Source organism: Falco peregrinus, chromosome 8, assembly GCF_023634155.1.
Source record: "Falco peregrinus isolate bFalPer1 chromosome 8, bFalPer1.pri, whole genome shotgun sequence".
Lineage (NCBI taxonomy): Eukaryota > Metazoa > Chordata > Aves > Falconiformes > Falconidae > Falco > Falco peregrinus.
Genome location: NC_073728.1, coordinates 63,934,846 through 63,962,748, shown reverse-complemented (window position 1 = coordinate 63,962,748; position 27,903 = coordinate 63,934,846). Strand labels below are relative to the sequence as shown.

The 27,903-nt window shown below is 43.0% G+C and overlaps 1 protein-coding gene across 1 annotated transcript; it reads right to left on the bottom strand.

Moving 5' to 3' along the window:
• Window positions 1–280: 280 nt before the first annotated feature.
• LOC101920386 (organic cation/carnitine transporter 2) lies at window positions 281–27,903 on the bottom strand. The gene is made up of 10 exons (XM_055812986.1): window positions 27,293–27,903; window positions 18,020–18,123; window positions 14,858–15,012; window positions 13,349–13,520; window positions 12,246–12,372; window positions 7,740–7,840; window positions 4,303–4,517; window positions 2,832–3,014; window positions 2,203–2,338; window positions 281–1,583 (listed from the first exon to the last, which is right to left on the bottom strand). Exons 1-10 carry the CDS (start codon window positions 27,683–27,685, stop codon window positions 1,496–1,498), a joined length of 1,674 nt encoding a protein of 557 aa, XP_055668961.1. The 5' UTR covers window positions 27,686–27,903; the 3' UTR covers window positions 281–1,495.

Sequence of the window (27,903 nt, the reverse complement as noted above, 5' to 3'; positions counted from 1 at the left end):
GCCAGCTACCAGGGCAGAATATGGGTTTTGGTTAACAAAAGGCTGGAACCAGCCGATGCCACTTAAGTACTCAAATACAGCAGGAAAATGCCAAACTTCCTCGAGCAGCTGCCGCAGCAGAGAGTAAGGCCCCGAACAGCTTTGGCTACAAAGGTTTACGTTCTGTTTATCAAGTCTCTACAAGACAGAACAAAACACAGATAAGTGCCACAAGACAGAAATCTTTCACTGCTCACATCTGTCAAAGTATAGTCGCAACAGCACAAATGAACACTGGGTGTACATATATATTGTATGTATTTAAAGAAACACAGGCAATGCCACAGGTGCTTCCACAACCCAAGGAACAATTTCTTGGCAGCTTGTCAACAAGATTTTTTTAAAAACAATTCAGAAACAATCATCAATTACATGAGCTAAGTGAAGTAACAGACCTCAGCAATCACACAGTTGGCACTTGAGAATTGAGAACCAGTGGTCAGAAATACATTCTGAATTTTGTTCTCAGTACATTCCACCACGAGGTCAATGCAGTGGCATAAATTAACACAAACATTTATCTCCAAATATATTATTTGTGTGCGTATGTGCACGTGTGCAAAAGGCACAGAACAAACACAGGAGAATGTTTTCCATCATCCAAATTGCACAGAAGACATTAAAACAATTTAGACAAACTTTCACCACACGTCAAAAAGGGAAGAACCCCAAACTAACACCACTCCCTCCACAGATGGATGAAACCTTTTGCATAATTTAAAATAAATCCAGCCTGGAAGCAGGCCACATCCAGGGTCGGATGTAAACAACTTCACCATGCAGGTACAGTTGAAAACCAGCATTGGAATCAAGTGAATTTTGTGAGCAAAACTTCAGTGCTACAAACAGTTTGTGCAAGACAACTCTTTCAACCTATGTTCAGTTAAAACGTATCAAGTTAGAATTAATTCTCAAAATCTTCCTTTGCATCTTTCAGAATTCCCTAACAAATTCAGCACATGCAAAGCAATTTGTCTAAGATCAGACAAAGGCATGTTCTCATAACCTTCACTGTAATAACTATAATAAATAAGTTTTCTGTCCAGAGACAGAAGTCAAGGACTCAAACCCAATTAGCAGCTTTTTCTGGCAATTTTTAGTTCTTGATGTGCATTAGCTCTGGAGAAGGTTCACTGAGGAATCCATGTACCCTGCCTGCTCTTGAACTCATTTTCAAGTATCTTTCAGCTGAACTATACATTTAAAAGTTATAAAGGATTGATCAGATTGTTCCATAGTACTACTGCATTAAAACAACTGTGGCTGAAAAATCTCTTTGAAGGCTATACAGTATGTATGTTCATATAAAAAGAGAATGTACGGAACACAGTGTTTAAATTAATAAATAAGGTTAAAATTACAGGAACAAAGTGTGGCCACTAGCCCTTTCTAGAATGAATTATAGAAGAAAAGTCCATTTAACTTTGAGTCCACCAGGAAGTACGCAGGAGTTCCATCAAAAAGCTGTGCTTTTAAAAATCTCTGGATTTTCTTCTTCCTCCTTGGAATCCCTTGTGCCATTAGAGGCAGGTCTGTATTCTAATCTGGGGGGGTGGGGGTGGGGGAAGAAAAAAAAAAAGAAAGAAAAAAGAAAACTTAAAAAAAAAAAAGATGAGAGAACAGAGAAGAAAATATCTTTGATATCCTGAGTCCTACTTGACATTACAGACTCCTAATTTTAATACCCTGTTGACTTGAGTTGGACAGATCCCTTTCTTACTCCAGGTGTATGATTATGTATCATTTTCAACCAGAGCCATGGCAAAAGGCCAAACGCTCTCAATGCCTTCTTAGGCCAGTTGAACTAAATAGGAAGACTTCAGCCCTTCACCAGTACTTATATGATTTTTCAGAACCTAGAAAGATAAGATTATAACCCACAAAGTGTCCCTAAACCTTTACGAAGCAATGCACTTTTATAAATGCATTTCCCATATGTGCTTTTGTTCAGTCCTCAGAGTAAAACAATAAATTTGGAGCCAAGAGATGTACATACGAACATAAACACTTGGGAAGAGGGACCAGGATTCCAGCCAAGCTCTTATATTTTCAACAGAGCATTAACTACACTACCAAAACCAGCCCCTCACTCTGACAATACCCAAGCAAGTCCACTCCTTGGAACAGAGAAAAGGTGTGTTAAGATCAGAAAGTGACACTTACCCTTTCACCAACAGCATTTGCTCAATTGTGTCTGGAAGAGGCATACCATAGCTTTCTGGCAGAAATAAAGTTAGAATTCCTGACAGCACAGTCAGGCTCCCCATCAGGATGTAAGGCAGGAATCTATCATAGGCACCTAGCAGAATAAAAAACATAAATTAAAAAAAAAAAGGTAGCATCAGCTCTAAGTCTCTGATAATGTTTGTACCTAGATACAGGGCTTTATCCTGCCAAGATTTATGTGTTCAGTAAAAACCAAGCAAACTGACCCCCCCCTCACAGCCTGGCATTCAAAGCATATGTTGCTATAAATGTGGTTTTAGGAACTCAAGAGTTTCCTATTGGGAAACAATAGCTATAAAAGCTGTCCCTATTGAGTCAGTAGCATTGTGAGTCTTCAGAGCACCTGTTCAACAGGGCACAAAAGGCCATCTCTCTCCTTTACAATCAATCCTCAGAGATGCTGAGACCTTATTTTTACCTGCAGCTGCACAAGACACCTGGACCTGGAAACAGAGAACAGTAGAAAAGCCCAAAAGCCCTCAGAGGCAGAACACTCACCTGGGTAAACAGCATCACTTTCCACCCACCACCATCTCCCCTGCCCCTGCACAGACTAGTTAACTTACCAAGGTAAACGAAGTAAGGTGAGAGGATGCTGCCCAGTCTAGAGGCCATAGAACTTGCTCCAACTCCCATGTTTCTCACTACTGTTGGGTAGAGCTCAGCCGTGTAAACATAAACCATCGAAAAGGCAGATGTGATCCCAAATTTCCCCAACATCACCAGCAGAATAGATAGTGCACGGATATCTGAAATCAAAACATAGCAAGGACTTCCATACAGCTCTGCCAATTCATGGTAATTCTTAATTCCATTGTATTTGTATAACTCCTGCCCAATTAATTCCAGTATCTGGTGTCTTTTTTCCCCTGTACATGTCTACAAGCATGGGCAACATTTTTAATGCTTTTTGGATGGGTTTTTTTGTTAGTGTTTTGGTTTTTTTGTTTTTAAATTACTAGGACTCAACTTTCATTTCCTCTTGAGCATGAGGCTTCCTGCCAAGCAAAAAATAAGGAGAACAGAACAAGAACTGGAAAGGTCCTCTCAGATTTCAGGGGCCTGCTATTGCAAACAACGACATATACTCCTTTTTAGTAAAACGAACAAAATTAGACATTGAAACAAGTTATTTTTGGTTCCCTGCTCTGGTTGCTCATTAACATTCCTAGCTACAAGTCAATAATTTAATTACAGGAAGCTGGGTTGACTTTAACTGGGATAGTTAATTTGAAAATCAAAACAGATTGCATCAGTGTCCGATCAACTCAAAAGGACAGAAGAAAAAAGCCCAAAACCTAAAGAGAATGCAACACATACATCACCTGTACAAAATAAGCAAGGCAGTTCTTGCACATTCTCTTTTGTTTATTCTTTGATTTTTAAACAACTGCTAAGCAACACCACACACCCCACACCACCCCCCATACTTAACTTCATCAGTAACGAGTCTGTAACGCTATTAATCCAACTGGCCTAAAGATGCATATGGTTCGGTATCCAATAAATGTTATTTCGTCCTCCTTTCCAGTTGCCAACCATTATTTTAATTATCAACACTAATTCAGTACAGTTAACTGACAACACTAATTCAGTAAGTTCTTTGTGGAAGCGTTTTTGATAAGTAACAACCCCTGAATATAACATCAAGAGCCAGTCACTGACAGCTGCTTGGGAAGGAAGTTCTGCAGCCTTTTGGTCACCTCCAGTTACTAAATTCTGGTGGGTCTAGTCCTGGTTTTACACTTGGGCCTTACCAGGGCACCTCGCCAGGGATGTACATTCAAGGCAAAACTGGAATACAATGCTAATCCCAACACATCACAGAGCCAATGACCCACCTTTAAAAATGCATCTGAATTGACATGTTGTGTGAGCTCCTTGTGCAGCACCACTGAGAACCAAGGAAGAGGGACTAAGACAGGACATGATACCTGTATTTAGTCCCCTCAGGACACTTTTCCTCCACATCCGCCCAGTGCATGGTACTGCACTTCACCTATCATACATATTTGAGATCAACTAATGATTCCATACGTGAAGGCACCAGCTGAATGAAGAGAAGAACACAGCCTCCCAAGAATAACGCAGCAGCCATTGAATACCGTCGAGGCAGATTTCGAAGCAGCAGCCAGGAAATAACGTAGGCTGGAACTTCAATCACTGCCGAGAGGAAGCAGTTCACATAGACATCTCCATGCAAGTTAGGTGTGTCAAGAGAAAGTCCAAAATAACCGACAGAGATTATCATCCTGAAAGAAGCAGAACAACAGGATCAGACAAATTTCTGTTCTTCCTGAGGTTGCCATGACCTTCTCTTACATCTCTCAAACACGGAAATCACTATGTAAGGCAAACTCAGCATCTGCCAGATTTGTTCAGCTCCGAAGCAGCTCAAGCGCTGACTTCAGAAACAGCAAGACAACAATTAAACAGTCCTGATGCTTTTTACCTTTCAAGCTGCTCTTGAATTCAAAGAATAAAATATATTTAAAAAACCTAAAAATATCCTATTCAGCATTAACAGAACCGGGTAGCTCCAGAGCTGTTGCTAGCCTCGCTGAGGCACAGGTGTACGAGTCCATGGTCATAGGTGCTGGATGGTCCTGCAGCTACAGAAGTCATACTTCTTTTCTGATGCCATTGCATGAGTTTGCAACTGTCCATCCCACTCCCATTCAGACCTTGCAAGGACTTTTAAGACATCTCATTTGTCTCTGCTAGTTGTGCTGATGGAGAGGGTCTGCCTAATTCTCACTAAGCCTCCGTACTGCTGGTCACCCCAGGAGATAAGTGATGATCATTCATGCAATGATACAGCAGTTCCCATTACTAGTGGTTACAGCCTTTGGCTGAAAGTTTGGACTACTGAATTTCACTGCTGCCGAGGCCTACAGTAGCTTCCTATCATGTTTACCAGGGAGTTCTGGGTGGAGAACATTGTTTCTGGATCATTACCCTCCATGCTTTGTGTATAAAGTCAGAGAGGAGGAGTAGGGCATCCTGGCAGACCCAAACAATCCGGGACTTTCTCTGCTGTGCCCCAAGCTGGCTGGGCAGCATCCAAGTCACGTTTGCATGCCTCAGTGCCTGGGCTGGTCAGTGCAGCAGGACAGAGCCTGGGGGCTGGGAACACTGCCATCTTAATTGTGCTGCTGCTAGATGACATCTGGGTTCCACATGATCAAGGGAAACACACAACCGGCCTTGGAGACAAATCCTGTTGTGTCTTGGGAGATGCTGGGAAGAGAAGGTTATGCTTCACCAAGTATCACATGGTAAACAAGGAAATAATGGGCACCAGATCAAGACATCAAGTTCAGGTGCAACACTGAGGCACAAAGCACTCTGCACTTCAACTCCTTCAGCATCTATGTTACAACGGAACCCAGAGAAAAATCACTGTACAGCATGAAGTGGATCGCTGACAAAAGATCTGCTCTTCCTCACGTCACATGGGAAGAGCCTTCACAGTCCAATTGCTTAAAATAAGTTGCCTGCCTAGTGTGCTTGGCAAAGCATGCAGTCATACAGCTGAGGGTAACCGCTCCGCTGCTGTGTGCCCTGCCAGCTAAAGCTATTCTCCTCCAGGGTAGTTAGGCGATGATTTCCACAATGCTGTGCAATATGTCCAGCCCTGTGCTCCCAGGAGTTATTTATATATACAATAAACGGTGCTTGCTGGAACCCACTTTCAGTAGCAGTTTGCCTTAGCTTATCACATTGGCAAACCTTGATACATTTTCTAGGAAAACTTTTAACGGTATTTACACATCCCAGGGTGACAAGAAGCCAAACTTCCTCCTCCCTGATAAAACCCAGCAAAGGGATTAGTTTAAAGGCCTGCTGCTTACTCAAAATTAACAAAACACTCAGCAATGCATAAAAGTGATTTATTGCTATCTGCAAGCGTGCTTTTTTACAGAGCTTCTTCTATGAGCTCTCTCAATTCATAACGCAAAATATGCCATCAGTATACCATGGGCTGGAAAACATTGCTGTGAGTCAGCATAAGATACTTTCATTTTTGGAAATTAATTAAAAGGAGGTTTGGCAACTGATACGCAAGGTAAAAAGAGTGGAAAAATTGCCCAAATCACTGAATATTTCTCTGCAAGAGGAGGCAAGATTGCGTAAGTCAGCTGTATATGTTCGACGCTTCCTGCCCATCATAAAATTTCATTTACCATGTGGTAAAAAGCCCTTCAGCATATGGAATGGGTTACATATTGCCACATTACTGTTTCTCTCAGATGCCTTCTCCTACCAGAAATGCTGTTCAAACAGGTTTTGCATTTGCTTTTTACAACCAGAGACACAAAATCGGCTGTGCCTAGGAACCTGCTGCTGATCTACTCCATGCAGCTTAGAATTAGGACAGACTTAATGCTCTAGCTCATTTCCAATTAAAGGTGAGAGTCAGCAATTGGTCTTGGAGGTAAGACAACCGTATACAGAAACTGTACTGACATTTCTGCAAAGAAGCAATATTACTTTTCTTTTTTGAGCCGTTTTCTGCTCAGGTTCCTTTCTCAGTGTGTTTGTAACACTGTGCTTGGTGATGGGCAAGGGAATCTGGCTTAAATATTAGCCAAGTCATCCTTGGACCCAAAAAGCAACATTGGCTTGTACGCATTGGCAGCTTGGTGGACTGAACTCCAGGGCTTTGCCTCACTAAAGCACAGGAACATTGTTCAAAAAGGCAGCAAATAGACTTAGTTAGCTCCAAAAGCACTTGAGGGACCTTCTTGGTTAGGGCACTGTAGGTACATGCACTAGTAGAAGCTCATTTTTATGGCCTCTGGCAGGCTAAGTTACCCTCTCCATCTCCTCTTTTCTAAGCAATTACAGCTTCACTGACATTCCCAGTACAGGAAAATAACAACCATTTAATCAAATAGAGCATAAAGTATGACTTCAGCTAGTGCAGAACCAAGCTGAAGATGGCAGGTCGACAGAGGAGCTAGCAGGAAAGTTTAGGGAAATCTCAGATTAGAACTTCAAAGACAGCTTTGAAAAAGAGATGGGAAGATTCTCCCCACCCAGGTCAGGCCTCCTGGTGTTTAGACCCCTGGGAAGTAGATCTCTGGCGGGGGTGGGGGGGGTGGGGGACACGAAGACAGGGCATGACTCATTCCTCTTAAAAGACTTTGTTACAGTCAGCAGAGCACTCCCCAAGGCCGGTATCAGGCAGGATTCCCATGCATCACTGCCAGCTGATCTGATTCTTACTCAATTCAGGATATGTCTGACTGCTTCAGAAGTAACAATCCAGATGTGTTTCTAGACTGTTACTGAAATGAGGAACCTACGTAACCATGTTTGCAACAATTTGGTTCCTTCACCCAGCAGGTCATTGGGTTTTTGAGCTGGTTTTGTCCATATCTCTTCAGAATACCTTAAGTGTTCAAAAAGCAGTTTTCAATTGTTTTGCTCCTTTTGTGCTTACATACACCTGAACTGCACTTGCTTACCAAAGAATCACTGACATAATTGTGATAGTTAGGATATTTCGGGTTTTCATTAGATCCAAAATGGTGTACGTCTGTTGCTTCTGGGACTTCAAATCTTGCAGCTGAAAAACAAACCAACCAACCACAGGAACATTAACTTCTTGCAACCAGAATTATTGTGAAAATAAGTCCCCCTTCAACTTATACATCAGTATTTTCATACACTGCAGAGCTAAAACAGGTGCTTCACTTTCAATGAAACACCTATAAGTTGTAAGAGCCAACAACCTGTGAAAGTAGTTTTAAAGTTAAAGAAAGAAAGTTTTAAAGTCACTTAAAATTTAGGCTGAAATTAGTAAGTTTTCTCTGCCCAAGGCTTCACAAAACAACTGCTCATTGTTACTTTTATACTTGAATTATAAAGAAACAGCATTAATTCATGATTTATATATTGCTTCTGGCAGGGTTCTTGCATCCAGTTTACAGCACTGTGCCTTGAGGATCACGGAAATCAACTGCACTCAGACAAGAAAGCAAGGATGATGAGACATTTGGAAAACGTGATCTGTAGAAGTAGGTTTATTTAGCCTAAGGGCCAGAAGACCAAGGGCATCTTAAATGGTCTTCCAAGATCAGAAAAAAAAAAAAAAAGTGATAAATTGTCCTTCCATGTTCACTGCAGACAAGGCAAGAAATAACAAGATTAAACTGCAGCAGGACAGATTTAGTAAATGACTCCTCATGCTGGACCTAACAGAAATGTATTTAAACTGAGACAAACCGGCTAATGAGCTGAAGAGTCCCCATCATCATCCAGCCTGTTTTTGAGACCTTCTTCTAAGAATATAAGCAAAAAGAGAGCAAGCTTCTCCTTTCCCCTTGAAACTTTCTAGCTCCTCAATATAAAACCACTTCCATGTAAACAATGGAAGATACTCATCCATGAAGCATGCAAACAAGTTTTGTGCTCAGTAAGATTGTAAAAAAGGAAATCATTTAAGGTTGTTTTTTTTTTTTTTTTAAATCAGGACATTAATTTAGACCCCTAACAAGGGGTAACAAGGGAGAGATTTTTCAAAATATGTAAAAGGTGATTTAAGAGGATGAGTGACTTGGCAGTGTTAGATTTATGGTTGGACTTGATGATCAAATAGTCTTTCCCAACCTAAATGATTCAAATTATCAACTCTGATAATGGCTGAACTCTGATAAAGTGATAAACACTATATGGCTGAAGAACCACAGTTTTCTGAGCATGTCACATTTTTCACAAAAGATGGATGTTTTCAGGATTTATCACAGGCTACTTACTCATCAGTTTAATGGTATTTTTAACAGTCTTACAGTATGAACATTAACAAGATTTTGATCTTACAATCTTCCACAAATTCTTTTTTCTGATAGGATATTTTGTATCTATCCAAATCTGTGACACTATCAACAGTTGGAAATCTAACCAAGGAAGAAATAAGCATCCATCTTAGCAGCTCAAAATTATCAAATGAAAAAGGTAATACTGAAACATTTTTAATTTTGACAATTTTTGAACTGTACTGCCAAGACACAATATTTAAGTAAAGACTCCTCTTTGCACAACTAGAAGAATCACTCTTGCCTGACAGACCTGTTATGTGCAAGCACAATAAACCGTACACAAAGATTATGTTCTCCCTTGACTTTTTTAAGTCAGCGTGACCTGAGAAAGTCAACTTAAATTTTAATATGTTTAAAGACTGAATGCCTTTTGTTGGCACTGTGTACTTTTTCATGGTATGTGCAAACGGTTCTCAACAAAAGTAAACTATAATTGTAGTTTCAAAAGAATGCAATTACTCACTACTTTACACTTTTCAGAACACTTTCCGCCTGGACTAACATACCATGCTCTATTCTGCATTAGTTCAGCTTATTTAATACTTTTTTCCTTAAAACACCAGGCTGGTCCAGCAGTAGTTGGATGTATTCCAGGACACAACACACCAATAAAGACAAAAGCAACCATTAGTTTAACTTCATTCCTCAAGAACCTCTCTTCCATATTCAGTTAGCAAAGTTTCTTTTAGCAAGCTACTTGCCGGACACTGATTTGGGGCCCTTAAGTCTTGCCCCTCAAGTCAAAATATACATTATCTCCTCAATGTCTCCTAAACTTTATCTGAGCTAATGGGAACACGAAGTTCATGTAACCCCTGCAAGTCAGGCGAAAATTCTTCCCGAGTGATACTCTGTTCTGAAGACCTGGAGGATAAAATAACAACCTGATGCTCATGTACACCAAGTTTCAGTGTATTTGTTTTCATAAATCTTCATTTTCTATGAAAAGTAAACAGTTCTTTACATCTGATGGCTTTCACTCTGCCTGAAGACAAACCTCCCCCCACACAGACTGCAGGCAGCTTTACAGCTCTCAGCCCTTTCTCATAAATCACATGATCTTTCCTAAGTACTCTCCAGTTCTGCCACTATTTGTTGCCAAGAAACCAGCAAACAGGAAACAAAAAAATGGAGAAAAAACCCAAACAAACCACAAAACAAAACCAGGAACACTAAAATTCAGCATCACAGTTGCTGAGAAAAAAGAACCCTGCCTTTTAGGAGCCATGAGCAGACAAGATGATCCTTAGCAGGACAAGCTAGAACAAGAAGCTATGAGAAGGGCATTGAGGGCAAAACAATGGTTTGACATTAAATCTATCAAGCAAACATTTCCATCCCCCTCATATGGGATAATTCAACCAACCAGGCCCTATTTGTGCTCCATGGCTTGTTTGCAACCAGTCACCTGCTGGATCCTAACTGGTTTTGGAGTCTAAATACCGCAGGTGCTGCTCCCTACCTGCACGGGTTTGAGGAACATTCCAAACACGAGCTGGGGTTGCTCCTCTGTCCAAAACTCACATTCCAAATGCACGAGGGCTAAGGGCCAGATGGATTTCTGAGAACCTCTCTGCAGCATAAACATGTTTCCTAAAAACTCAAGAGATGCTGCGAGCCTTCTGCTTTGGAGCTCTTCAGAAAGCAGACAAGAACACTGTAAACAGACCACTGATGTAGAGAAGCTTTGCACACATTTTTTGGCCACAGCGTTACTTGTACCTTAAAAAGTAAAAAGATGGAAGAAGCTCTGCATTCAAACAATGCCTGTTCGTGGAGCTCATTTTCCTTTGAGTGTCGGAATGTTAATCTGCGTTTCTGAAAGCTGATGTGCCACTATTTACCTGTAAACATGCACCGTATACTCCAGCCCACCCTGCGGCAGAAGCCAGCATTTCTTCCCCTTGTCCAGTGTTCCCTGCGGCAACATCCCCACTCCTGCCCCTGCCTTCTGCTGCTTCTAATCCAGTCCCATTCAGAGACGGCAAACAAAGCAGCATTTCTTTCTAAGAATGGGAGACAGAGAATTCCAGGGACAGTGACCTTAAGCAGATGTTGTAGCCAGAGCTTATTTTCTGTTCTGCTGCAGTGCTGGCAATGGGCGTGAGAAGGAAGGAGAGAAAAAAAAAAAAAAAAAAAAAAAAAAGGAAAAAGGCACGTTCTAATGAAAATCTAGGGGAAAAGCTATCAGAAGAAGGTCTGGGTTTTCCTGGCACTCTCACTCTGTTCCAGCAAGACCAGGATTCTATCCTACCATGTACAAGTAAGTCTGCACAAACAGGTAGGTTTGCCCCTCAGCTAATTCAACCCAAGTGAAGCTATTTAAATCTCAACAGCAAACACACTACAGTCTAAAGGCTAACCATTCCCCTTTTAGCCTGTTACAGAAGCCTTGTAAAGCAAGTGAGTGTGCAAGAGATTTTCATGTAAATGACAGGACAAAGTCAATTGTCAACCAGAACACAACTGGGCAACTGCCCAGACAGATTCTACAGATCTGCCTAAAAGAGGCGTCCATTCTCCCGGATTATGCAAACAGTTTGTCTGTCTGACTTTTGCAGGTCACGTTTGAATGAGTGTGGAACTGCTTCTATGCCTTAAGGTCACCAAACAGCTCAGACAAAGGGGAGATACCCAGAGGGAACACAAACATGTTGGAAGAAATAGATAGGAAAGAAAAGATACTGCTAGCTACACCACCCTGAAAGATGCTCGAGTTTTGCTTTCCTTAACATGGAGTAGAAATTGGAGTTGAGTATGAACTAGGTTAACATTATTTTCAGTGCCACTGGCCAGGATTAGTTCTGTGTTAAACTTTTATAGAACTGTATTACACTGCACAAGCATAAAATCTGTTCAGCCCAAGTATCTGGATCACAAAGCAACCGGTACCTCAAATTCATTACCCTCCCACAAAAACTAGAGTTTAAAAGGAGAGAGGCAGCTGTAAACCGATCCAAAAGATGTTTGCATTAGAATACATGTTGTCATTCCCAAGGGAATTGTGGGGAAAGGGTATTCTGCTTTTTAGAAAAAGGATGACCTTTTACCCATTTGAGAAGTAATATATTGCTAAGTCATATCTGGAAATTAATAACTTTACACAGTCATTAATAAGTCCAACAAACAACTGGACTGCTAAATGAATCTTACCTCACTAGGGTCAAGTATTACATCTGGGGCTGTAATGCCGTTAGTTTTTGCAGCCTTTCGGATGATGTCCTCTGCCTCTTGAAATCTTCCCTGGGAGATCAGCCACCGTGGAGATTCTGGAATGACCCTGCAGAAAAGGTTCAGAATAACAAGCCTACATTTCCACAGAAAGCACTGCTGCAGACACCAATACACATTGTTCCAGGCATGAAAATCTCAAAACTTGCCACATCTTGCAGAAATTAGAGCAATGACAACAGAAATCAGATTTACAAGAGCAGACTAGTATACTGAACAAGAGCAGACTAAAATGCGTTTGTGGGCTTTAGAAGTACTGAGGAAATTAGCAATGACTCTGAAAAAAGCAATAAAAATCTTCAAAGCACAGGAAAACAGTTTAAAGAAATTCAGAAATGTGAATACACAGGCAGCACGCTGTACGTTAAGAGGCATATTCTTAGAGAATAACACATATAAAATTACTAAATGTAAATACTGTCACATAAAGGCAAGTCAGAAAGCAGAATTCACCAGTCATTGAATGTTCTAAAAAACGGGATGGCATCTCCAACACAAATGCTAGTGGACGTGAAGAAACACCACCCCCGTGTGGACCACTTCAACTTTACACACCACCTAGAAGTACCTCATTAACCAGAAGGAAAACACGAAGTCTCACAGATACGCAAGTCCTGTTTTGTAGCTTGTCAGCTCTACGTCACCCTAGCATTGCCCAGCTTCCCAAAACAACTGGCTTCTCCTGCCCTCAGTTCAGGCCTGCTTTTAAAAGCTTATGGATTACAGGTCAGTGCAGAAGGATGCAGTTTATTGACTTTTTATATTATTTGCATGTACACCACTTAATTCTATAGAAGCCTACAGAAAATGAAGAGTAGGCTTTCCAGGCATGAATCAGATCACCCACAAAGCTGTGGACTTGCAGCTAAACAGCTGGGAAGAGTAAAAGACACAATGTCCGTTCTTCATCTGCCCATTTCTGAATGTCATTGGTAAAGGCTGGTTGGCTTGGAGTCTGGATCTTAAAATTTATCTGCAGACAAGAGCTTCTAAAGACTAAAGTCTTTTAACTTAGTTATACTCACCACCAGAGCGGGATGCAGAGCAGCCCAGGTAAAGTAAGCGCCAGCAGCAGCATCCGCCAGTCTCTGATGAAGTAAGCAAACAGCGGCAGCAACATGTAGCCAAATGCATAGAATATGCAAACGCCCAGTGTGCAGAACAGCACACGAATTGACTGGCCAAGAATTTCAGTGCCTGTTCAAAACAGCAGAGTGAAGATTAATATTTTAACTTAATAGCAACCAAGTAACTTACGAAAACTACCTCTAAGAATTGGTTTTGAAACATACTGCACTGATAGTCCCAGTATATAGCGTGGTCTGCCATCCAGTTTTAGAGGCACCGCAGAACTGCTTCACGCAGTGATCCTGCATCAACCCAGGTCATTCTACATATAGAAGGAAGAGAACTGGGCCATACAATATTTCTGTAACTCAAAGTAGCTAATACTTGCCTAATTTTATCTTCTTTGAATCTCACACTTGACCTGAGGAGCTAAAACCATCTGACATACTACAAAACATTCACAACAGTTAACCTCAGCTTCATCTCTATCAGGTCCTCTCCAGCTCATGGAGAAAGACCAGCTTCTTTAAAGAATAATTCAGAGATGCCTAAACTAGGCTCCTGACCCATATCACCTTCTAAAAGACTATTTTGCTATTAGCCAAAAAACCTCACACTCTTTCGGTGTACACACGTGGAGTTCATGTTGAATCACTAACAAAGGCCAGGCTACTGGCAGTGGAATTAAACGCACAAACAGGGGTCAGTGCTTCCCTCTGAAATGCTTTGGGACCTGCAAATCAAGAAACATAGAAAGAAATATAATCTTCCTTCTTTCCACAGAAATCAAAGAAGATTACAGATGTTGCAGCAGGATGTGTGCAGTGAGGTTAGCTGAACACTGCTTTCACGGCTGCACTGGCCTTCTCTGGCCCAAAAGGAATTTCTTGCCAGCATTTGGTACTTTGGACAGTGAGGTCACTGTAAATAACATTAATGAAAAAAACCTTTTTTTTTTTTCAAATGTCAGATTCATCAGGTAATTCACATTCCCATGATCATATATGGCCTTAGTTATACTGAAGATCTACAAAGCAAGAATCATTATGTCATTTAAATTTTTATGCTAGGCTGTTTAAAGGACTTTATAACACTTACTCTACTATTTTTTTTGCAAGTCTTTAAGTCAAATAGGCATTTAGGCCCCAAAATGGACAATAGAAATCCCTGAAAAATCATGTCTTATACATCTCTCCAGCTAGAAGGTGGACTTTATTTCAAATAATTGATTTCTGTCATTTTGCTTTTTAGGTTGGTAAGCCACAGAATTAATTCAGATTGCACCTCTATCAACTAGGAATGTCCAAGGAGAGGACAAGTCATCCATGCATAGTAAGGACACACTCTTAACAGTGCTGCTTGGCAAAACAAATCAACCTAAGCCATCAACCTAAGCCAGTACTGAAAAGGAGTAGGAAAAACACAAGACGGAAGAACACATACTGTGCCCAGCAGGACTTTCATACCAAGAACAAATGCTGCCACGTAGTTAGATATCTGTCCCATGCCGACCAGCACAAAGAACACTGAAAACATCTCCCAGCTGGTAGAGAAGACCTGTATGAAGCTGAAGACAGTCTGCATTGCCAGAGTTGCAAAGAGCACATTCTTCCTGCCAAACCTTCCATGGACAGATTAGAAGGACGAGGAAAAAAAAAAAAAAAAAAAAAAAAGGGGAAAAAAGAAGAAAAAAAAAAGAAAAAAAAAAAGACATGATTATACAATAGCATGAATGAATCTTCAGAAACAGAAAAATAAGATTACTCACACGCATACTTAGGGAGATATATCTGCAGAAAGCAGAGGTTCAGGAAACGTGACACGGGCACAGCTATTCTGAATACACTGGAAAAAATCCACTGGCCCAGAGAAAACAATATTCTAAGGGCTGCTAGTTAAGTTGCCTTTAAGTATGTGCTGTAATGCTATTTCCTTCTTACTGATAGGATGAACAGGGAAACAAATCACTGGGAGCAAAATATTTAAAATGCAAGAGTATTAGGTGCTCCTTGTCCTCTAAGGAGCATACAGTATGACATAGATTAGCATGTGGGAAAAAAAAAAAAAAGAAAGGAAAGCTTCTGAAAAGTAAAACTCAGGTTTGTAAGATGCTATTATCAGTTAGTGATCCCATGCTGCAATCTTCATTCCACTTCGTAAAAAAAAAAGAAACAATTTTAAGGGACTCTGGCAGTTCTATCAGTGAAGTATTAAAAACCAAACCAAACCAAAGTAATTAAACTAAACCCAGCCCATCAAGCTGTTACAAGGGTCAGTGCTGATGTCCTGGCCCGGGCAGCCCCACAACATAAGCAGACTTTGCAGCCTGTGACAGGACGTCCACCCCACTCCAAAGTCAGACTCAAGCAGAGGGTCTCGAGCTGGTGCCACAAGCCTCGGGCAGGCCATGACGCATTCACAATGGACCCTGCAAAATATCCTGTCAGTCTCAATGTCGTGCCTGGCCAGGTGCGGGGCACAGGCTTGCTGCACAGCTTTCCGTACCAGATGGGCAGATGGCGGCAGCAGAAGACCGCAGGCAGCCTGGCTGGAGCAGACTCCTGACCATGAGCTAGTTGCTGCTGCACGGGGTGAGGATCTCTGTCACTCTGTGAAGGACCTGCAGGAGACTCCCATGATTGTGAAAGTGTGAAGCTGGTGGCTTCTGCCACCAGGAGAACAGCTCCTGTGTCACCTGCTCGTTAGTGACCATGGAAGACACTCAGCATCCTTGCAGCAGCGGAGGGGCTGAGAGCTCTTTTGAACAAAGCATCCGAGACCTGCAGCAGCACCAGGATGAAGTGGCAGGAGACTCCCCATAGCAAAGAGGAGATATTGTCCCTCACATGGGAGAGCAGCTGGAAAGCATGGAGCTCTGCCTGGGGATGGATGACGAGTAAGCTGAGCGCTTATGGGTTGGGATTAGCAGGCAGACCAACAGTGGCACCACTATGGGTGTCTGCTGCAGACCACCTGATCAGAAAAGGGTAAAAGAGGCATTCTTCAGACAACCACAGCAAGCTTCGTGTTCACAGGCAGAGGCCATCAAGAAATAGTCTGGGTTGGAAGCGACCTTAAAGACCACCCAGTCCAACCCCCTGCCACTGGCAGGGACACCGGCCACCAGCCCAGGTTGCCCCCAGCCCCGTCCAGCCTGGCCCTGGGCACTGCCAGGGATGGGGCACCCACAGCTGCTCTGGGCAGCCCGCGCCAGTGTCTCACCACCCTCACCATAAAGAATGTCTTCCTAATATCTAATCTAGACCTACCCGTTTTTAGTTTAAAAACGTACCCTCCTGTCCTATTGCTATATGCCCTGGTAAAAAGTCCCTCTCCTGCTTTCCTGTAGGCCCCTTTAAATCGGGAAGGTCTGCTATAAGGTCTCCCCGGAGCCCTTTCTCCATACTGAACAACCCCAGCGCTCTCAGCCTGTCTTCATGGGGGACTTCAACTACTCCAGTACCTGCTGGAAGGACAAGACCCAGGTGGTTTCTGGAGCGCATCAATGACAATTCCCTAATGCAGATGACTGAGGAGCTGACAAAGGGAGAGACTGGTGGACGTCAAGCTCGTGAACAAGGGAGAACTGTTCGGAGATGTAAAGGTCGACAGCAGCCATGGCTGCTGGCTGCGCAATGGTGAAGCGCGGGATCATGAGGGGAGGATCAAGGCTGAAGGCAGGATCACAGGGAGAGCAAACACTGGCCTGATCAGGGATCTATTTGGAAAAATCCAACAGCATATGGATCTGGAGAGAAGTCCAGGAGAGCTGGTTCATTTTCAAGGATCACTGCCTCCAAGCTCAAGATTGGTCCAACCTGATGAGCAGGAAACAACATAAAGGCCCTGAATGATGCTACAAGATTTGTGGCATAGGGATTATGTTTCCAAAAAACAGGAACTCTACAAGTAAATCAGCAAATTAGAGGATCACGTGTTCTCTGAGGATCAGGAAGACAGCACACAAAGCATTGCACAGCAAATCCCAGGGAGAGAATCAGAAAAAATGAGCTTAGAAAACCCCAAAGAAACAAACAGTCAAGATCACAAAAATTAATGGTGTCTTCCATTTTATATTTTTAAAAAAATGTTTGTACTGATAAAGAAGCCTTTGTTCTCTGGAGTACAGCTCAACAGCATTCATGCTTTGCAGCTTCTACAAATGCAGATCATTGGTTTTATATGCTGCATTTGATGATGAGGAAGAGAAGCTATGTGTGTTTATAAAAAAAAAAGAATTTTAAGTTTGACCTCAAAGAAAGGAAAACAAGCCTTAGGGATCTCTCTGAACATAGTCCAAAGTAATTAGAAAAGAATGCCATTGATTGATTTTTTCCACATGAAACTTATCTCTTACACCTGCTTTCTGGCATAAAACCAGTTTGCTTGAGAAGTGATTTCACTGAAAAAATAAACAGATAGAGGTAACACCCACCAACAATCTTTGTAACATTCTGTTCTAGTGCAGGACCTTTAGTCTATACTCTGTCTACATTCAGATTAGCCAGTCACAGAACAAAGACATGTTAGTAGCTGTAGAAAGACACTTACAAAAAACTTCACACACAAGAATTGCTTACAAAACAGCAACAAATGAAGAGCCAGCAGCTCTGGTGTATATACTTTACTTGTCTGAGAGCTGTCCCGATACGAAAGATCCAAGCAGGACGCCCACAAAGAACAGGGAGGTGCTCAGGGGTCCTTTCCAGTCGTCGTCACATACGAGATTCCACTGCAAGGAGAGAGAACACAAAAGCCTTTTAACAAACAGGATCTCCTCTTCCTGCTCAGCCCAGATGAAAACATACCCTTTGGACAGAAAACCTCCATGAGAGAAACAAATAACTAACCTATTGCACGGATGCAGCTCCATGAAAGTAACGGCAAGGGATGCCCAGCAGCAATGGGCAAGGGCCACCACCCTGAGCCATCTCGGAAACCATCCAGCCCCAACACTACCTTTAGCTGTGACCCATGTGGCTTTCTTTACACAGGTGATGGCTGTGCTATTTCACCTACACATGTATGAGTGATGGTAACTAATTATTTCATAATGCGCTTGGTTCAGGTCCCTTTCAAAGGCTCTGCAGCCCCTTAAACTGCTGCAGTTCTGCTGGTTTTGGAAGGAGTCAGAATAGATTCCAAACTTCCCTGCATGTGGCTAAGTTTGCCATTAAAATTTCACATTTCTAATATAAGAGATACTGAACTATGGAAACGAGAATATAGAAAAAATACTTTAATACCATTCTGAACGAGACTGGAGACTGTTCACTCCTCACTGAGAACCTAACTAACATGCATTATAATCTCTGGAATACAAATAGAAATACATACCAAACAAACAAAAAATTCCAAAATTAAAACAAAACAAAAAAAGTAGTAATAGAAGAAGAAGAAAACAAGATATTTTTTTTAAATGAAGACTGCAATAGTTTCCAATCTCCTACCCATTTCAGTCTGGTGTTTTTGAAGCAGCACTTATATTATTTTTGTACCTATACCAACAGCTATTATTGAAAGACTCTTAATTTTATTTTGGTTATCTGGGGAGAAAAAAGCGTGCAAATATTAGAAGGACAAAACCCAGCAGGGACACCTCATCCCTTACCTCACTGCTATGCTGTGGCTGGAGGAGTTCCCAGTGCTCTCCCAGTCCCACCATGTTGCCCAGAAGCCTGCGTGCTGGGGGCAGGAGGGGCTGCAGCCCCACAGGAGAGGAATTTGGAGGCACCCAATGCTTCTGATGTGAGGCCAAACCCTCCCGAACTTAATTACACAAACAGCTCCCACAGGGCCCCTTCTGATGTTTGAGGGACAGAAACTTTTAATCTGTATTAAAAGGTTGAAACAAAGATATTCACCCTAACCCTAATAATTAAGCCCCCTTGCCCCCCAGTTACAAATTAATAAGTGTAGCATGTTTTACTCTTAATTTTTTTTAAAATTTGTACTGGAACACTCATCAATGCTTTGATCTACCCCATAAGAAACCCAGCTGCTGCACGTCCCAGCTCTGCCATCCACACCTTGTCCATGGTCCCCTGCCAGCATTTTGCTTTGTCCGTCAGCCCTGCCTCCTTAGCATAATGCCTCTGACTCCAGGAGCCTCACAGCCCCCAGTCTGTTAACAGTTCACACTACAACTACATCCTAATGTATGTTTTAAGGTTGGAGGATCACTAAAAACCTTGCACTGAATGAACAACACCAGCAATGGCCTTCCACTCGGCGATCCCAAAGGCAAAACTCAACTGAGCCACCACTTATTTCATGGAAGAGCATCCAGTTTTGAACTAGAACTGGAAGTTCTTCTAGAGGTGAATGATGCTCATTCATACTGGCTGCACTTTCATCGCTGTTTGTGTAACTTCAGCTGCCAGCCTTGGGCTATCTTATGAATTCATGTCCATCATTACTATTTTTTTTATGGTCATAGAGGCAAACAAAATGAATACAGTTACAAATTGGGAAAAGGTGCAAGTCATTTCTTAACCTCTCCTTTGATAAATCTGACTGGTTTTGTGCCTGAAAAAAATATCTCCTTCTATCAGACTTCATACCCATTGACATTATTCTTGTACTTATTCCCCAAACCTTTCCAGCCTCACACCACCTCAAGCACAAGCACCAGTGCTCAGTGCAATGCTCCAGCAAATCCTACCGACACTATCAATTATGCATCATTATGGAAGTTCCTTTCAGAACTGTGGCTTCCTAATGTGCTAACAAATTTATACCACTCATGTAAGGGATGTAACTTACTATAGTTATCAATAACATTTGGATTAAAATCTGCAATTAACATTTATAATTAAATCTCTATTTACTGAACAGAAGTTGTACTACATTATAGATTAAAGAAAGTTTAGGCAATTCTGTGACGACCACAGAGGCTAATCCAGCCAGAAAGCTTCAGCAAATTGTATTTGGCAACTTGGAGATACGTAACAAAAGATCATTATCAAATTTATACAGGCCAAAGGTTTCAGTGGTTATCATATGCCCTCATATGACAACACTTAACCAAGAAAATAAATACCACAAATACTAACTCTGTATTAATAAAGACTCGTCTACTCACAAAGAATTATCTTTACATCAGCTACTGGAGCCAGACACCTTCAAAAACAGAATTAAAATCTAACTAGCCAAACATCTAGCTCGGTGATTTATATCTATCATTACTAAATAAGTCATTATTTTCCAGCTGCTCACCCTGTGCTTGCAAGTTAGTAATCTTCTTTCATCTTACACCCTGTGCTTTGGCACAAGGCTGTGCAACATTTGGCTTTCCAGATGCTGGCATGCTTGTGCCCAGCAACAAACATTTTCTTCAGACCACTGAGGTAGAGACATTGCTTGAAAAAGTTTATGGTATTGAAATGTTTTGCACTGTTCTGCCAATAGCTTCTTGCATTGGTAGGTGGAAACACATTGGTCCTTAAAACATGGCAATTATTAGCAGCTTGTTTTTCTGTCCACTCTATTACAGCAATGTTAGGAACCATTATGCTGAAGACCGTTTGAACCAGGCCTCAAAGTGAACTTCAGTATCAGGTTTCCAAGGAAAATGACTTTGGTTGTGCAATACCAGTTATTTACAGACTCCATAGATGCACAACCATCAGAACAAAGGGATTTTAAGGTCTGTTACCCCTTGCCCCAGGTAAACGAATGCTGAAGTCTTCAACTTTTTAATGACTCACCAACAAAGTCTACTATTTCTTGTCAGTGGTGGTGGCAGCAGGCTCCCAGAACCATCCTGCAGCTACACCCTTCACTCAACTACACATTGCCCACAAAGAAGTCACCAAAGTACTACTGTTAGAAGACCAGCATTGCAAAGAGCGAGTGTCCCAGGAGTAGTTACTGATTGAAACATGCTGCTGGCAGTGCTGTTTGGACACGGTATACTGTGACCCAGTGCTCTAAAATCATGTGCTATTTTCACTTCTTAGTGTCCTTTGAGTTAGCCTGCTAGCTCTAATGGCCTTTGCCCCAGTGAATGAGATAAGGTTAACCTCAGCAAGGTATCAGGGCTCCAAACAGGAGGAAAACATTTCAGCTTTGTTTCAAAGAGCAGCTGCTGATGTTGCAAAGAACCGAGCTGCTGAACACTGGTACCCAATGCTCAAGGCACAGCACATAGCATTCTCACTCAATTTTATTATAACTTTAGAAGAGGACATCCTCTGTTGCAGCTTAAACTTATCTTCTTTCTCAGACAGCTTGCAGATATTTTGTGCTTTAGCTACTTCCCAAACAATTCATCAGGTTGAGTTACATCTTTGTCAGCAGCCTCACACCTAGTAGCAATAATCACTTGCACATTGGAGTCAAGATGCATGGGGAGATAGGTGCCTCCGTAAGCGATTCCTGGCTGATACCAGCTGCTGGTGAGGACAGGTGGAAAGAGGGGACAGGGAAAAGAAGACAGGCTATGGAAACGACCAGGAAATCCAGACAGCTTGGGGGAGAAGGCAGAGGGACTGAAGCCATTACTTCTCGAGCACAGGTTTGGGACTAGAGTATGAAACAGTCCTAGGTATTCACAGTCATCACTTAAGCATGTCTTTAGGAGAATCCTTTCCAAGTTCTGCTTCATCTCTTACACAGCAAGTCAGCTACCTGGAACCACGTATCCAAATCTCTTGCTATAAGGCAAGCCCAGTTACAAAACTGGGAAGAATAAAAAACAACCTACTCCCTCAGATCTTCTCCCTCCCGCAAACACAAGGTCCTTCCCAACCACATTTTATTAGCTTCCAGTCTTTTATCACAATACAACCTGAACAAGAAATATTAATGCAGGTTTATCCAGAATTACACTAAGCAGCATACGCAGAAGTGTGTTTATCTTGCTAGAATAGTGATTCCTGTGTTCCTTCTTACACCTTTCCAATACTAAACTGAACATTAATATAACACCTCTACCCAAACAGAAAACTACCCTACAGTTTTCATACAAACTGCAATCACAACAAAATTCAGACTCCAAGATGAAATATTTGAATTCTTTTAACTACAAACTGTGGAACAACATTAAAAGCATAAAATAACAGCATCAAACAAAAATTGCAAGGCAAGTTTAGGCAGACAGAATGCTGCAAGTCCAGCTGAAGATACCACTATACAAGTAAAAAATATAATTCCCAAAGATCTCTAGGCACTTTAAAACCTTCAGGGCTGAAGAGTAATTTCCTGTGTACAGGCTCTGCTTCCACTGCACTTGCAGAATATCACCTGCCTTGAAAGGAGAGCTGGCACTTCATGAATTACTAACAGTAAATCCTGCAATGGCTCTCATCCAGTCACTGATGCAGGTCCCTTACCCTGCTTCACTTTCACTGCAATTGTATCATCTTGCAAGAAATGACAAACCAGGAAGTAACAACATTCTAGTTGCTAGTAACAAGATTTGTATCCTATTTAAACATAAAATTTGCCCAATATTTTTAATGCATCATAACATGGAGATTGCAAGTCTAATTACAGGCGTGCTCTTCAAAACTTCAGAAGTTCTTGCAATACAGCATCACAGCAAACAAATACATACCACCACCAAATACACACCACTACCAAGTACGTTTGGAAAGTTACAGAAGTAGTTGCAAAACCACCAACAACATAATTTAAGACCTCACTTGAAAAAAGCATGTTTCTCAGATTATAGAGAACTGTTCCACCACAGGAGAACTCCCACTTCCCTAACACCATTAACGAGAACCCTAAACAAAGAAGAACTATGACAAACACAGTAACTTTAATAGCCTTACTTGGTTACACCCGTGTTACAAGCAAAAGCCTTTTAAGAAAAGGAATTTTTTTACAGCTACAATGTATCATGTCCTCCCACTCTTCCCCCCCCCCCAAACCTGTTTTCGTCTCTTGCCAAGAATAACACACATGATAGAAAAATGAAGTGGGATAGTTCCATGTACTAATATTTTCTTTTCAAAATCAAAATGTTAGCAAAAATTTTTGAAACTAATCCAATATCCTGTACTCTCTCCTGCCACTTGCTTCTCTCCACAAGTAGAGGCAGGTTCAACAACAACAAAAAAATCTCACCATCTCATAACCTTCGAATCTGGTCTTGCCCGTACCCATATAAATATCCTCTTCTTACTTGAAAGCTATGATTGTTATTAAACACCCTTTCCTCTGAAAATACATTTGTATATTTCAAATACTTAGAAGTTCCAGATGTTACATTAAAGCTTATCAGCTAAATGTAAACAGAGGTCTGTATCTACAAAATATAGATTCCGCTCAATTTTTCTCCTTGTAGTTGTTTTAAATTTTGACAGAGGTAAAACTTGCATAGAACAGGAAGGAAGGTGCCAAATATTTCATAATTCCAGTGCAGAAACTTCACCCTCCCCCATATATCAGATTTTTGAGATGGCTGGAGAAAAAGGAAACAAGGCACAGACATCAGAAACTGAGAAACACGAGCTGAGTTTTAAATTAAAGGTAAAGACAGCATAATGAGAACATTACCCTATCATTAATTGTCCATGGTACCTCTAAAAGAGCATTGTTTCCATTAAACTATATCAATTGCACATTTCTGACCCTGCACTTTGTAGAATTCTGAGGAGTCCTGCATGGCGTGCTTCTTAAACCACACCTTTAAAACCTCAGTATTTTACAAGTACTTCTGTACATGTCAGACATTTATTTGTATTTACTTCTTAAATGAAAGCTAGACCTTTTTTCCCTTATTCTGACAAGACTATTAATACTAAGATTTTGTACTTGAAAATCACCGAAAGGTCTTTCCATAACTTTATCAGCATCTGGGGCTGAAAAGCTGTCAGTATGAACTTCAGCCAGAAAAATAAGCAGTTATTAACCTACAGAAAGAAAGAGAATGCACCTGTTTTAAAAGATGAGAGATAACATGGGGGTGGCTAACACTAATGAAGAGTTCAGTGAGAGCTGAACCTGGATGACACGAGCTTGATTTACACTTCAGCTCCTAGCTCTGCTCTTAGAAAAGCCGGTCTAGTGGCAGGCGTCCCTGCCCATGGCAGGGGGTTGGAACTAGATGATCTTTAAGGTCCCTTCAAACCCCAAACCATTCTATTATTCCATAAATTACAATGTCTAGCATGAGCCTGTGTTTTTATTATGGTAAAGCAAAAAATGCATCTCTCTGCCTTCCAACAAAGAGTGAACGTTGAAACCTCTGGTTTGACAGCTGTATCGCAGTGCCTCTTCGTGTCATTCCAGGTGTCACCATTGCACTCTCCACTTGTTTCCCGAAGGTCTTCTGGCATAGCCCACTGACCTTCAGGAACAGGGCTCTGACAATACAGCAGGGCACTTGAATCCCTGGTGTGCAGGGAATGGAAACTTCTGAGCCTTCATAACTGCCTAGAACTTACTCTCTCTGCATGTCCCTGCATGACAGAGCACCAACCCTGCACCAAGCCTCAGGACACTTGGCAATTCCCACCATGTGCATCCTTCCTCTGCAAAAGCCGAACAGTCGCTGAAGCTTGTTAAGAGCACAACAGGCATAAAACACGCAGTTCTGGAGCACAGCACCTGCACTGCTCTGATTTCAAACTGATGAATAAGGCAATACATTTTTAGAGGTTGACAAAGGATACGTGTATACTATTTATGTTTCAGTAAGTAAGAATTACTCCCATATGGACTAAAATGTTTTGACTGCTATGTTGTCTAACATCTCCTCATCACATCATATTTCCAGTTCATTCATGCTCTTAATAATTCCACTGCTCAATTCTATTCCCAGTTATTCAGTACAGCCCCATAACAGCCACAATGGGCAGAAGTTAGCCTTTTCCCTTAATTACTCCAGTTTTATTCCGTTTACTACCACATACAAACTTTTATTACTCCTACATTCTTTTTTTATGGGACTTATGGAGGAATAGGAACAACACAAATGGTTTCTTGAGCCAAAGTAAAGCTTTTCTTATCCCCTGAGCTACAGCATTTCAAACAGCAAGAGACAGAAAGGGATTTTGTTACAGGGGAGCTGTTTAAATACTGCAGACTGGCTAACAACAACATACTGTTGTTAGCCTGTGTGAGAAAAGGAAGCCTCTCCAACTGAGAGGGAACTGAATGTTTTAAGTCTCTCCTGAAAAGCAGAACCATAAATGAGGCCTTTCCCTAGAGTCATAAGAGATTCAGCAAAAAGCTTTCTTTAAAAAAATCCCCCCTTCCCCCTCCTAGTGTTGGCTACGGAAATCTGGGACAAAGGTCCTCATGATTATTCAACAAGTTAGAGATATGCAACCAAACACAAGATTAGTTAATCATAAAACCAGCAGCACCAAGCCAAGAAATTAAACAAGTTTAACACCGAAAACCTACAAGTATGTGAAAGGCCACAGTTCTTGCAAAACTCCCTCAGAAGCATTAATATTAAAGGAGAAAAAAAATACTGCCTCAGTGCATGATGTCTGGGCAGACAAACACTACCTCCCACAGACACAGAACATCTGCCAAACCATACAGACAACGGGCCAGAGCTTCTGGGGAGTCTCCGTAAAATGTTAGCAGCTCCTGTTTTTTATAGATTATAAGACTCCTGGACAATACCCTGATAGCTCAAGACATCTTAATTTACAGTAGGCCATAGCTCAGGGAAGCAACTCTGAAGACAAAGTACTGGCTGAAGCCACATCTAAGCCTGGACAACCATTACAGTAAGGCACTTGGAATGAAACCTGTACATTCAGCTAAGTGAGACTGCCCCAAGAAGATGTCAATTTCTTTACACTGCCCCAAGAGCAGCTCAGCCTTTCACAACAGTGCATTTCAGCAATGACCAGGATCTAGAAATTCAGAACAGCTTTCTTATTGAGGAAAACAGCAGTTCTTCAGAGACAGGTGAGGCAATGCCTTGTGCCACTTGTCAGAATCACTCAAGCCCTTGCTGCGCGTGTTCAAGGGAAGTTCCCAACAACCCCAGTGTCACCACTTCCATGCCTCCCTGTGCTGCTGTGGCTCCTCTCCCTTGCTCCCTTCCTCACCCCAGCCCTCCTGAAGAGGATTTCTGTGCTCAGATCAGCTTCTGGTCATTAAGCACTCACACCCATCACTATCCAAACACCCATTTTGCAAAGCAATAAATAACAGCAAATATAGTTCCAGCTCTGTCAAATTTATCCATGGGCACAAACAGGCAACGGGGCTGTACAACTTCCTGAAAATAAACCCATACATGGTTTGAAATTCAAGTATTCCTCAAAGTCCATTTCCTTGTATCTGAACCCAGCGTGGGGGGCTGCACAGCTTTCTCTTGGAACAGGAGGGACCGGCGGCGCAGCGCTGGTTGGGCCCTGGCGCAGACCGGACTGGAGGGCGTGTGAGCAGCAGCGAAGCCAGGCTGGCCCACAGGTGAGTGCGGGGACAGAAGCCACGGGCACGGCCACAGCAGGGCCATCGCAGGCGCTCAGCAACCACCAGGATCCTTTTGGACACAGCATCGGACCAGGGCTGCCAGCTTGCTGCATTCTGCACAACTCAGGGTGACTTCTACTGCCCACCTTTTTCGATCTACTACCACCCAGTCGATCTCCCGAGTTGAGAGAGGTCTCTGAGCCGAACGCGCCGTCCCTGTGCTGACCCTGCTCCCTGCCCCGCAGACACGCCAGGTGAGGTGCCTGCACTGCCCAGCAGCTCCCGCACCGCTGCCGCGCTGGTTGAGGCACTTGGAGGTTCCTTTTGCAAGTGGAAGCAGACAGAAGATCTCAGTGTGAAGGCAGCACGACCGACCGAACAGCGGGGCCATGCCCCAAGCCACGGGGGCGCTGCCCCTGTGCCCCGGTAACTGCCCGCTTCCCCCTGGCTCCGCCGGGGCCGCCCGCCCGCGCCCCCGCTGCCAGCGCGCCCCGCCGCCGCCCCCGCACCTCGGTGACGATGGTGGAGCGGTAGACATCGCGGCTGTACTCCCAGCCGTCCAGGCACGGCTCCAGCTCCAGCGAGCCCAGCTCCACGTCGGAGCCGGGCCGCAGCCCCAGCGCCGAGAAGTTGGCGAGCGCGGCCAGGCGGTAGCGGCGGCAGCGGCTCGGCACCGCCCGCCCGCCCCGCAGCTCCAGCGGGGCGCTGGCGTTGAGCCACTCGCCGCTCAGGTTGGCCCCGCGGGGCACGGCGCACCGGTGCTCGGGGGTGCCGGCCAGGAAGACGATGGAGAGGCCGTTAAAGCCGTTGGGAATGATGCTGGCGCTGAGGAGGAAGAAGACGAGGCGCTGGAAGCGGCCCCACTCGCCCAGGAAGGCGGTCACCTCCTCGTAGTCGCGCATGGCGCAGCCGAGCTGCGGCCGCCGCTACCTGTGGGCCCGTCTGGCACGGGTAGGAAGCGGCCGCCCCGCGCCGCCGCGCAGCCCGCCGAGCGCCTCGCCATGGGCCGGGCCTCAGCGGCGGGGGAGCGGCCGGGGGTGGGGTTTGCAGGCGGAGGCCCCTCAGGTGGAGCCGGCCACGGCCACCGCCACGGCCACGGCCCGGCCCGGCCGCCTCCGCC

Excerpts from the sequence above, each read along its gene's own strand:
- LOC101920386 (XM_055812986.1), bottom strand. The coding sequence starts at position 27,685 with ATGCGCGACTACGAGGAGGTGACCGCCTTCCTGGGCGAGTGGGGCCGC. Across the intron at positions 13,521-14,857 it reads CGTGGCAGCATTTGTTCTTG|GCACTGAAATTCTTGGCCAG; the intron begins GTATGAAAGTCC and ends TGTTTTGAACAG. Across the intron at positions 2,339-2,831 it reads ACCTTACTTCGTTTACCTTG|GTGCCTATGATAGATTCCTG; the intron begins GTAAGTTAACTA and ends TTATTCTGCTAG.